The sequence below is a fragment of the Pseudopodoces humilis genome, chromosome 14 (assembly GCF_049639895.1).
Source record: "Pseudopodoces humilis isolate 2021_Gansu_Grassland_sample_001 chromosome 14, ASM4963989v1, whole genome shotgun sequence".
NCBI lineage: Eukaryota > Metazoa > Chordata > Aves > Passeriformes > Paridae > Pseudopodoces > Pseudopodoces humilis.
The window spans coordinates 7,392,512-7,405,071 of record NC_142213.1 but is presented as its reverse complement, the minus strand read 5'-3'; the positions used below and the strand labels follow the sequence as shown (position 1 = coordinate 7,405,071).

The window sequence follows — 12,560 nt, the reverse complement described above, 5'->3', positions numbered from 1 at the left end:
TGTCAGACACAAATATTAAACCATGGCTTCCTCTGGAGTGAGATTGTGTGGTCTCCTCCTAACATGGTAAGGAGAGCCGGGTTGGAGAGAGGGGGAAAGGGCTTTGTGGATGAGTTTATCTAGGAAAGCAAAGCTTTTTGAATCTAGAAAAACAGAGATATTTTTTGTCTAATCCTGTATTTTCCCAAACATATTACCAGATAAATACAGATACAAGTGGCTCAAGCTCTATCCTAAACCACAGACTGGTTGAGGTTGGAAGGGACCTGTGGAGGTCATTAGGTCCAACCTCCTGCTCAAACAGTCACTTCGATTGGGTTGCCCAGAAGTATATCTGAGCAACTTTTGGGTACCAACATGGATGGAGACTCCACAACCTTTCTGGGCAGCCCTGTCAGTGCTTGGACACCCCTGCAGTAAAAAAATAGTATTGATCTGATTTTATGGCTGGATACAATGTAAATGTGTATCAAGGCTGCCAATACAAAGGATTTTTTCAGGAAAACTGGCAATTCTCATTCCTCGTTTCCTGGAAGAGCTTTTTTGTGAATGTAGTTAGAGTTGAAATACGATACACTGTACTTTTAGCCTTCTCTTCCCTTCTTTCCTGTATGTTAAATTTTCAAATTTTTTGCCTTTGGAAGATACCGCAGTGCAAGGAAACAGTCTACTTCTGATGCAGGCAAGTTGTGTGGATGGCTTTAGTATGTACAGTTTTCTTTGGCATCTGTTTACTTTGATGAATTCACTTTGGTCACAGCACGAGGCAGCTCCTTAGGAAATTGATCCAGCTTTATGTCAGTCTTGTTACTGCATCCAGATCTTCGTATTTGATTGGGTTGCCTAAACAAAGTGCCTGTTTTCTGAAGCCTGAGCTAGGGAGTGGAATTTGCTGTCAATTCAGGTTTGCTGCCTTTTGCACCAATCTGAGCATCTTCCTAATCCTGGGGTATAGCTGCCTTCAAAGGCCCAGCTGTCACCACAGCTGGGCTGTTTACTCTGGACTGACATACCACAGGCATGTATATTATAGCCTCTGGTCAAGAAGCAGAGCTAGATTGAACTTGGAAGTTTCTTTCCAGCAGAATAAAACCTGGCAGCCACTGGAATCAGCAGGCTCTGAGGGAAAGGGAAGCATAGATGCAGGTAACAGTAGAAAAATTGAGATGAAAACAATCAAACATCAGAGCCCAAGCAGCCAGAGCCTAAAGAGCCACCCTGTTTGTTTCTTTGCACAAAGAAACTACTGTAAGCAAGGACATTCATGATGGGTGAAGCAGTGGACTTGGTGGAGGTAGAGACCAGAGGCAGAATCGCAGGTTTGTGCTGGCACATTTGTATCTCTCCTGCAGCTAGAGAAGGGGTAACGGGGAAAATGTTGCCAGTAAATGAAGGTTGGGTTTGTTATTAGCTGCTACTGTTCGGCCCAAGAGGCAAGCTGCTGTTGGTTGGCTTCTCATTTCTGATAGTATGGATTCTGTTAAAAAAAAGTAAAGCTGTCTTCTTGGTTGGGGTGTAAAGAAAGGGCCAAGTTCGGAAACAGTCTGTAGCTATTCCAGACAACAAGCTGATGAGCTGGTCTGTAGCCAAGAGTTAAACTTAAGGTAAATGGTAGGGGATGCAAAAAAAAGGTAATGTTAAGATTTAGTAATGAGTGATAGGTGTTGTAAGTTGGTAAATGCAGATAACCCATTGCATAGGTGCTGTTACAAGGCTGTGTTCCTGCAGAGTTAGGCACTGCAGCTGTGGGAGAAAATGGGGGAAAGTGAGGCCATGGATGGGCTGCTTTGGTGACTTGAGGGTGACTTGAAAACCCGTTTTTACTTAGCTCTATAAGAATACCACCCCTGAAATGCATGGCTTCTGTGTCAGTAACTTGTGTCTAGATTCTCTATGTTTATATTTCTTAGTTGCAAATACAGTTTCTGATCTGGTTTCTAGGTTACTGATTAAAAGGAACATTTATAGCAGCTTTGTTGAAACTGTTGATGATTTAACTACTAGCAGTACTGCTGTATCCATGGCACTAGACCCAGATCTTGCTCTGTAATGACTGTTTGGTACCAAACTGTTTTTTTGATCCTTTTTTCCAGATTGTGAATAGGCACGGTCCCGAGGCAGACAGGCATTTACTACGCTGTCTATTCTCGCACGTGGATTTCAGTGGCGATGGTAAAAGCAGTGGCAAAGATTTTCATCAGGTACAGTTTGCACCAATGCATCTGTTTATTAGTTTTGATTGTTAAAAATGTTCAGTGGGATTTCCTCCAGGTCAAGCACAAAGGCAGGTTAGAAGCAGTAGCTTCAAGCAAACTTCTGGTTATATGGCTTTTCAACTGCAAGCACTTCTTGCCAATCCTCAAATCAGAAGATAATTGTTGATATCTGACTTACAATCTCTTGATCTGGAAAAAACAGGTCGCATCAGTATAAATGCTCCTTTTACCACATGCAGTGCTCTAGTTTGAAAGCCTTTCTGTGTATTTTAAGAATTGTCCAAATCCATTAACTGACATGTCTGGTGCTGACTATGTCTGTTGGCAGAAGTGTTTTCATCCTTAAGCAATTTTGCCACAAACTTTTTAGCTCCTAACCATGAATCAAATACTCTTGGGTTATCTATTGCAATGCATGAGGATGTTTACAGAAAGCAAAACATTGCATATATGATGGAGAATGTTTCATCACTTTGTCAGTCTTAAAAGCTGACTGAAAGCAAATCTTAAAAGCAAATCTGAAGAAAGTTTTAATGAAAAAAGACTAGTTAATGTTAGAGAGAATTTGGGTACTTACATAAGTACTTTATCTTTCAGTTTTTCTGTACACAGTGCACAGTAGTTTATTTTTATAGTCCTGTTATAAAACTCTGAATCTTCAGGTTATCTTGTTCTTTTCAGACTCAATTTCTGATCCAGGAGTGTGCGTCGCTGATTACAAAACCAAATTTTATCTCGACGCTGTCGTACGCCATTGACAATCCCTTGCACTATCAGAAGGTTTGTATGCTTCTTGAAGAGGAAGAAAAGTGTCAGAAACTGCACTGAATTGGTCTCTGGGAAACCAGATTGTTTTCCCTTGTAGTAAAATTTTCAAAAACTGAGCTTGCCTGGTTGGTGTGGGTTTTTTTTTCCTTAAACTAAGCAAGTTAGTCAATCACTCAGAATGACTGTAAACTTTATTTTAATACTTCATCTAATGTTGGTACTTTGTGGTTTGTTTATGGTACCAGAACCAAAACAAATCATCAGTGCTTCTGTTTCTTTCAATATGAAAGCCATGATAATGGTTTAATAGTGGGATATATGGAAGAAGCTTTTAGCTGAGATTTATCCAAAAGTAGTTGGAAAGTTGTTTAGCCATATAATTTTTATGTTAGGCCACAGCAGAATAGTTATTAATATTCCAAGCTTGCAAATAGACTGTAGATAGTCTGACACATTGCAAATGGGATGAATCCCAAAACATCTTCCATGTTATTCTTCTTATCTGTTCCAGAGTCTAAAGCCTTCACCCCATTTATTTGCCCAATTGAGTAAAGTCATCAAATTAAGTAAAGTTCAAGAGGTAGGTGAACTCTTATGTCAAAATTTTTTTTACTTTTTATTTTTTAACAGAGCTAGTTAGAAAGGGTGAGGTCCCCTTACTATGATGTTTTTGTTTGTAGGTGATTTTTGGTCTGGCTTTACTGAACTCTTTCAGCTCAGATCTGCGAGGTTTTGGTAAGTTTTCTAACATACTGCTTCAGGGACAGCCTTTTTCAGCAGTGCTTTCTAGATGGGTAGGGAAACCTGCCTAACCTGACCTTGCAGTTAGGGGTGCCATTGGGAGGGGCAGTAGATAACACAGTCATCTTGTGTGAAGTTGAAGGACCATTTAACAAATGACTTGCTTGATAATGAATCAAACTGGGGCATTGTGATATCTGAAATTGTAGTTGTCCATTAATATTTGAGTTCTCAGGTACAAGATTTCTGTTTAAATCTGAAATGTTGTGGCTTGTGGTAAACAAAGTCAAATTAAGATAATGGTAGCTAGCTAAATGAATCTCGTACTAGAACAGAATCCCAGGTTTTGACTCTAACCTCTTCTGTTTCCAAAAGCTGCCCAGTTTATCAAACAGAAACTCCCGGATCTTTTGCGCTCTTACATTGACGCAGACGTCAGTGGAAATCAAGAAGGTGGCTTCCAAGATATTGCAATAGAGGTCCTGCACCTTCTCCTCTCCCATCTCCTCTTTGGGCAGAAGGGAGCCTTTGGGGTAGGACAGGAGCAGATTGACGCTTTCCTCAAAACATTACGTAGAGGTAAGTGTGCTGTTCAGGAAGCCTGACCAGATACAGACTTTGAGATGGATTTTTATGACTTTGTCAGTGTGGAGTGCTGAAGTGCTGGGGAGCTTGCTGACTTAGATTTCAGTAAATTTTTGTACTTCTAAACTGACAGAAAAGTACCACTGTTCTGGTATTGTGTCCTAATGCACAGTTTTGCTTTCAGTGAACAGTAATGTGGTCTTGTGTTCTTGAAAAGTTTTGATAAAGAAATATTGAGTAAGGGGTATTCAAGTCTGTGTTTGCTTTTATGTGGCATGGTATTTGTGGATTTAACTAAAGCAGCTCAGTGCACTGTAGTTGAAAACCCCCTTACAGAGTGAGGACCATACATTGCCATTTCAAACAGGTGAATTTAAGCATTGTTTTATTATATTAGATGCAGATCTATGAGGATACAGTAGCATGCAAGGGAGGTGCTTCTGACTTAGACTCTAGTTCATTTCCTAAAAGCTATCATTGGAGTCTGTTCTTTTCCAAAGCCAGTATTTGTTGTAAGCCTATCACACTAGGGAAGATTTGGACTCAATATGATAATTGAGCTTAACCCACTCCTTGGTTCTCCGCAGACCTAGAGGAAGCTACCATTTATACAAGAGCAAAATATTTGTCCTAATTTTTTAAATATTACTTCTTTTTTCATATGTATTTTAATAAAGATTAGTGTATTAGCTTGTGTAATTCCTGACACTTTGCTTTGGGATATTGGGAACTCTTCTCCGAATGGCCCTGGAGGGTATGGAGATGTTACACGTCAATGGTGCTGTCTCAGGAAGGCCCACCCACAAGGTGCCTTTGTTGCTCTCCACTGTGAGCAGAGCTCTGATCCACAGATCTGATTGTCTCATTACCCATCTCTTAAACTTGGCCTCTCAGGAAGGAAAAAAAAATTAGTATTTACTCTTTCTATGCCCAAGTGCCAGGCTTAGTTTTGCTGTATTTCTTAGACTCAGTGGCAGATCCTTTGTTTCCTAATATTACCTGAGTTGGAGGAGTGGCTTTTGCTGGACTGCCGTATTGTTTCCTGCTCTGCTTTTTTTGGATGACTGCTGTTAGTGACAATCTAGTTCTAAACTTACACCAGCACAGCTGCTGGCCTTTTGGGCAGCTGCAGAGCTGCAGTGAACCTGCATGAGCCTAGCTAGTTTAGTCTACATTCTTCTTCTCTAGGAATATCCCAGTAGAGAACTGACAGTGGGATGGAGGGATGATGCATCAGTGCTCTCTTGATTTCTGCAGCATTAGGCCAACTCTAGCACAGCAGTGGAGTAATTTTGAATAGTCTTTCACATGCAACTGGAATTCTGGGTGTTTTGACACTTCGTTGCTCTTGCCTTTAGATTTTCCCCAGGAGCGTTGCCCTGTGGTGCTTGCACCACTTCTATACCCTGAAAAACGGGACATTCTAATGGACAGGATCCTGCCTGATTCTGGAGGGATAGCCAAGACCATGATGGAGAGTTCTCTGGCAGATTTCATGCAAGAAGTTGGCTATGGCTTTTGTGCAAGGTTTGTAGGAAAACGCAGTTTTCAAGCATATAATTTTGGGTGGTGGTGGTTTTGTTTCTTGAAGTAAAAGGTGAAGAACACTTTAAATACTAAAATAAGTAGAATCTTATCAAATATTATAAAGTTGTTTATATGAATTCTGGTTGTATTTTGCTTTCTTCTAATGTGTGTTACATGCCTGTGGACACTGTGTAGAATTTTGTCACGGTAAGAAGTGCTACATAAAAGGATTCACATTGCTTGTGAAGGTTTCATAAGAATTTTACTATAAAATTACACCCTTTTGTAAGTGAAAATGAAAGTGTCTGGGTAGACATAAATTCCAGCTAAATCCCACTAGAGTGCTGGAAGAACTTTGCTCTTGCAAAACTTAGCCCTCCAAATGAACCTGCTTTTTTGTAAGGAGCATAAGGTAGAATTAAATTATTCTGTATTTCAAGAGAAAGACTATTGGTTACTTTGGGGAGGTGATGAAATCTCAAAGGTATGAACATGAGTTCCTGTTTAAACCAAGAATTAAACCAAGAGGTAAAAACATCATGTATTGGAAGATACTGAATTATTTCCTTTGTTAACACATGCCTGCTAATAAAATAGTTTATATACTTACGCTATATAAGTCTTCCTGGCCTGAAGTGTTATGAAGTGTTCACAAAATGGAAAAAAAATTGCAAAAAAACCCTTCAGTTCTGAAATTGAAACTCAAGCATCTGCCCTGTTTTCTCTCTTGTCTCCTGGGAGGTTTTTGCTGGTGCCCTCTGCTCAGGGATGCCTTGGCTGAAGGGCAAACATTCATAGCTTACCTTGGAACAGTGCACGTCAGCATTTTGAAATGTGCATTCTCAAAGCCTTTGTTTCACTTTTAGGTAGCAGAAAACTTGAGGCTTTGAAGCTCTGTATCACAGGTCAATAGTGGAAGTGCTTTTAACCAAGAAGAATGCTAAACCTTACCTTGTGCTTTTGCTTTGATAGAACATAGTCTGTGAAACCTCTCTGTGACATCCCTGTCACTTCAGTACACCTGGCTTTGAACTGGAAATGTGGCACAGTGTATTTCATGGAAAAAATTGCAAAGATTGTCTACTGAATGTTTCTTCTTGGTTGTCCTGTAATTTTGTTATGTTGGATCATTTGACTGACTTGACTGAAGTCTTTTGCTGTGCTACAGTGAAACCTCCTTTCCTGTAAGATCTCTCTGTTTTGTTGCATCTTAGTGTGGAAGAATGTCGCAACATAATCATGCAGTTTGGTGTTCGGGAAGTCACGGCTGCCCAGGTTGCCAGGGTTTTGGGAATGATGGCTCGAACTCATTCAGGATTGACGGACGGTATTCCATTACAAGTGAGTGGCCTGTTGTGCTGGGGATTATATTTCAGCAGCAGAAGGAGTTAAAATGCTGGCCTCTAGGAATTTAACAATTGCTTGTATTATTCAATACTTGTACTTGTGACTGTTCTGCTGTAAATGTCTGTAATATTTTAATGAATGAAAGATTCTCAAGGTGTTAAACTGATATCATTACTAGTCTGAACTTCTGTTTATACCTTTCTAGTGCAGGGAGTTCTGTAGCCAGTGGGTGTTGAAACTGCTTTATTTTTTACTAGTGTTTGATTCAGTGTGTTTGACTTGCAGTCTATTTCGGCTCCTGGCAGTGGGATTTGGAGTGACGGCAAAGATAAGAGTGACGGAAGCCAGGCCCATACCTGGAATGTGGAGGTCTTGATTGATGTTCTTAAAGAGCTGGTAAGTCTTGTGAGCATCTTGGTCTTTTATGTGGATAAAGAAGGGCATATCTCCGTATGATTTTAAATCTTTTTAAGCTCTCCAACAGCCTGAATAGCTTTGAATCTCTAATGTAACTGTACTTAAATGCTGGGGGCTTCTTCCCTCATGAACAAAAAAATTTTGAGGAATTCTGGGAAATGGAAGCTACTTGAATGAATATCTTGAGGGCAGTTTGAGATTCATTCCACACTGCTCCCATGTATTCCATATTTCTGAGGGTTTTTGTGTTTCAGTGTATTTCTGACAGTGGAAAGTTTTGTGCATCAGACACCTTGTTCTGGAAAGCTTCTTACTGTAGGCAGTAGTGATGAAAATTAAGGTATTTTTGTAGCTACTCATTCCAAAACTCTTCTTTATTGCTTCTTAGATATGCTAATGCTATAGAAATAGGAAAGTTTTTCCACTGCTTTATAAGCAGTGATTTTTTGAAGAACTCAGTTAAACATGAGTACAGTTTCCTTTGCTTGCCTTATACAGGATTTTTTCTGTATGTTCCCACTAATATATGCAGAAGTCACTGTTTTGTTTTTCTAAACCTTGGGCCATAAAACAGCTTTGTCTCTGGTACTCTCATGTCTCTGAAATGAGTGGTTTGTGTTTCATAATGGCCACAGTTCCCTCCAAGCTTCCTCATCAATATTGTTTCACATTGTTCCTGAAAATACAATGAGCACTTTACAAGGTCTTGGAGTTTACATTTTGCAAAAGGAGGAGCAGATTCTGCTTGCCAGCAGATCAGACTCTTCTGCCTTTTATCAGTGGGTGTGGAAGCCTAGGAAAGGAATAAGTTAGTATACTAAGAGAGGAGCTATATGTTTGGGTGTTTTTAAAGAATTGTTAATTAAATGTTTGGAAGGAGAGACAGCTACTCTAGTGCTGGGAAAGTGCAATTTCACAGGGTAGTTTAAAACATTAACTTGCATCAGATTCTCGCAACTATATAAATATATCTCTTTTTAAAACAAAACCCTCGCTTTCAACTAAAAGTTGGGTGGATGTTAAGCTGGGTACAATACTGATGAAGAGGAATTCTTTCAAGACAGTACTGGAGATTATAGTGTGTGAGGCTCACAACCCTTGTTTGTCTGGTTGCAGAACCCTAGCCTGGACTTCAAAGTAGTAACGTATGAATTGGACCATCCAGGATTTCAGATTCGTGATAGCAAGGGCCTGCACATTGTAGTTTTTGGCATCCAGAGAGGGCTGGGCATGGAGGTTTTTCCAGTTAATGCCATATACAGACCTTGGAAGCATGCAGAGGGCCAGGTATGTTTACCAACATTTTTGCTCTATCTGTAGAATATTTGCAAAGTTCCTGAATTTCTTGAATGATAAATAGTGTGAATGTTTAGATAATCCTCATTTGAGACCTTGGCCTGTAAGGCACAAGCCTCAGGTGTGTTACAGAAGTACAGTGTGTGATTGACTGCACTGTGTGGGACATGGTCATTTGCTGTGCACTGTTACCCTACCTTTGGCCCCAGCAGAGTTCTGTGTGTAGTGCAGCTGAGCATGGAACTGCATAGCAGTGCTCTGGGGTGCTTACCTGGTTACACAAAAAGGCCACAGCTTCATGCAAGCAAGTACCCTCAGCATGTCTCTACCCATCATTCTCAAATTCTAGAAGTGTGAGGTTCAGTCTGGCATAAAACACACAGTGAAGTTTGGGTCATCCCTAGTACTTAGTTGATTTATATCATTCTCAAAATGTGACACTTGATAAAGTAGAAGGAACCTGAAACTCTAATATCTAAACTACTTCTGACATCTTTTTTTTTTATTCCAGCTCTCCTTCATCCAACATTCCCTCATAAACCCTGACATCTTCTGTTTTGCTGACTACCCTTGCCATACTGTTGCCACAGACATCCTGAAAGCACCACCAGAGGATGACAATCGAGAAATTGCTACATGGTAACAAACCTGCTCTTAACTGCTTTTCATACATAGAGTTAGAGTAAGATTACTTGTCTGGTCAAAGTGGCAAATCTTCATGCAGCCAGATTTATTGTAGCTGTGTACATACCAGTAGATCAGCCATTAGTATTTGTGACATGTTTGATTGGTGAAACTATTCAGAGTATCAGAATTTTCTGTGTACTTCCATAATTTCTTGCTTTTGTTGGAGTCTTTGGCTTGTTTTGTTTGTTTTGGCATATCCTGCAAGCTGAAAGGAGGGGATAGAGAAGGTGGCTTGAAACTTAAATCTGTCTTCCCCAGGATGATATTAGAGAAACTTGCTCTACTTGTATGAAAGAAGTCCTAAAATTTAATTAGTAAATGCTGACTGGTGTGACTTTCTGAGCTGACCTTTTACACCCTTTTTTTGGTATAGTCAAGTAGCTTATTTCTAAAGTGCAGATACTTTCTTCAATTATATGGCCCAGAATAGGGAACTGAAGGATGAGGAATACAAGTAAATTGTATTTATTGTTTTACTTGTCTATAAAACGGGCAAAACTGAGTAGAGTAGAGTAGCTTCACTAACTTTCACAAGTGGGGACTTTGAGGTGTTTTAAAGTGTATTCCATTTCTGGAAGTATATTTCACGTTAAACTATCCAAGTGACCCACCTCAAGCTGAATTTTTTTTGACATCAGCTTTCAGTTCCCTCTCCGTAAAATAATTTGGAACCATTAAGATCTTGAGTTATTTTTTTATGGTTTCTTGCAGGCTTAATTGAACATGATAAGAGCTGCAGTGTCAGGTTGTTTGCAGTGGGTTGCTTTATATATCCTTACAGTTGCTGCCATAGAATACTTGAGTCCAGGATCCTGTAAACTTGCTGCTTTACACTTTGTGCGGGTTGTCTATTTGTTTTTTCTTCTCTTTTGTTAGGAAGAGCCTGGATTTGATTGAGTCTCTGTTACGATTGGCAGAAGTGGGGCAGTATGAACAGGTTAAGCAGCTCTTCAGTTTTCCTATCAAGCATTGCCCAGATATGCTGGTATTGGCCTTATTGCAGATCAACACGTCCTGGCATACCTTGCGCCATGAACTCATCTCCACACTCATGCCAATTTTCCTTGGCAACCATCCCAACTCAGCCATCATTTTGCACTATGCATGGCATGGACAGGTAAGTATTTTTACTGCAGTTTGTTCCTGTAACTTGAAAGCTTGTTAGGCTGAACAGTTACGACAATGTTTGTACTGGTTTATTAACTAGTCAGTTTAAAACCCAAGAGGTAAATGGTCCATGATTTATGCAGAGTAATGGGATATCTCTTCCCTAACTTGATGCAAACTGTTATGGTTTGGTTTTCAATAATATTCACTGAGAAAATATTCCTGGAAAGGTACAGAGACCCAAATTAAGTTTGACATTTTAAACCTTTAGCTTTAAACAAAGTTGACCACAGTTTTATTTTAAGAAAAAGAAAAAAATGCAAGACCAAACAACTCAAAAGAAACTCCCCAAAACCTCACAAGAGCATCACCTACCCCACCCCCTCAACTCTCAAGTTCACACATTTAAAATGTAAAAACTTGAAGTAGTAAGAAGTGAGAAGGTTTAAACCAAAATAATCTCCTTTGTACTTGCCAAAAAGTGAAGGCTGTTCTAGACATAAAGAAACTATCTGCACTGGAAGTTTTCAGATTCAGGATGTTTTCTGAAGACTTGGGACTGGATGCTGACCTTTTTCAAGGAGAGCTTCTATGTAGGGATACGGTAGCTGTGTAGACAAATCCCATACTTCTAATGGATGTTTTGTTTGGTGTGGCCTTCATCGTTGTGGGCACTGGTAGTTAAAGAGATGTCATACGAAATTTAAAGGGAAGGAAGTCTCTGGGGTTGGAGGGAATCTGCATTAGCAAACATGTTTCCCTATTCATCTACAGTAGAGTTAATGGCAAGAAGCTTGACCTCTGAGGTCATGCTACAAATGTTTTATATTTTCTTGATGGAAGTCTTTAAATTGAAGGATGAGGGTGGCATAGACATGAAGTGCTTTTTGCATGAGGTCTTGAAATGGCAGAAGAGGCAATTTTTCTGCTGGGTAGGTCTCAGATCAGGGCACTGAATGATGATTGCCATGGGACATGGTGCCATTCCATGACACTTTTCCTTTAAACAAAACCCTTGCTGCTGTAAAAATCTTACTTGTGTTGTATTTTGAAATTGCTCTTGTATGAACAAAGATCCAGATACTGTGTTTTCCTTTTTAAGGTGTGTTACTGAATTTTCACTTCAGGACATCGTGTCAGGCATAACATTTTGTAAATATTTGTGTAGCCTAAAAGCAATTTGCCTGTGATAGAGAGGAATTGGTCCTGGACAGTGATAGGAAAGAGGTGGGGATGTGTGTATCTACCATATGCAGTCAGCTACATCCTTTACTTGGAGCTCCTGGATAGTTTATTTTTGCATAGAAAGAGCTCAAATCAGAAGCAAGTTCTGAAGCTAAAGACTAAATATGTTTGTATTTTAAGCTTTTTAGTTGTGAAATACCCTGTTGAATGTTCACATAATTGATCCTGTTCCTAGAATCATGAAGTACAATCCTAATTTAATTCTCCTCAGGGTCAGTCTCCTTCAATTCGTCAGCTTATCATGCATGCCATGGCAGAATGGTACATGAGAGGGGAGCAGTATGACCAGGCAAAATTGTCACGTATTCTTGATGTGGCGCAAGACTTGAAGGTGAGTTTTGAAAAATACTGCCATTTTTTTTGTCTGGTGTCTTACGCAGACTTGCTTGTCTTTTAACAAAAGCTAAGCTTAACTTAGATTAATTTAGTAAGGATTACATTGTTTAGGCATGTCTGAATTCATTTGTGGCTGCTGTCCCTCATCTTAACAAAAAAAAAAGCCTACATTCATATGACTTGAAGTACTCTTCAGCTGAGTTGTGGTATCTGACTATAGAGGGTTCCTTCCTGTCCTGTTGTGAGCCCAGGACATTTTACTTGGTATTTGCAGTGAGTTGGTTATCA

General features: G+C 39.7%; 1 protein-coding gene across 6 annotated transcripts in view; it reads left to right on the top strand.

The window, feature by feature from the left end:
• Positions 1–12,560, top strand: part of CNOT1 (CCR4-NOT transcription complex subunit 1) — a 54,869-nt gene that overhangs the window by 7,529 nt on the left and 34,780 nt on the right. For all 6 annotated transcript variants that reach the window (XM_014255475.2, XM_088062125.1, XM_088062127.1 and 3 more), the window contains exons 3-14: positions 2,094–2,201; positions 2,898–2,996; positions 3,496–3,564; positions 3,665–3,719; positions 4,101–4,304; positions 5,669–5,837; positions 7,052–7,178; positions 7,470–7,580; positions 8,718–8,888; positions 9,409–9,536; positions 10,461–10,701; positions 12,148–12,267. In XM_014255475.2, the coding sequence (XP_014110950.1) occupies positions 2,094–2,201; positions 2,898–2,996; positions 3,496–3,564; positions 3,665–3,719; positions 4,101–4,304; positions 5,669–5,837; positions 7,052–7,178; positions 7,470–7,580; positions 8,718–8,888; positions 9,409–9,536; positions 10,461–10,701; positions 12,148–12,267 (1,602 nt within the window). The remainder of the gene's footprint in view (positions 1–2,093; positions 2,202–2,897; positions 2,997–3,495; positions 3,565–3,664; positions 3,720–4,100; positions 4,305–5,668; positions 5,838–7,051; positions 7,179–7,469; positions 7,581–8,717; positions 8,889–9,408; positions 9,537–10,460; positions 10,702–12,147; positions 12,268–12,560) is intronic.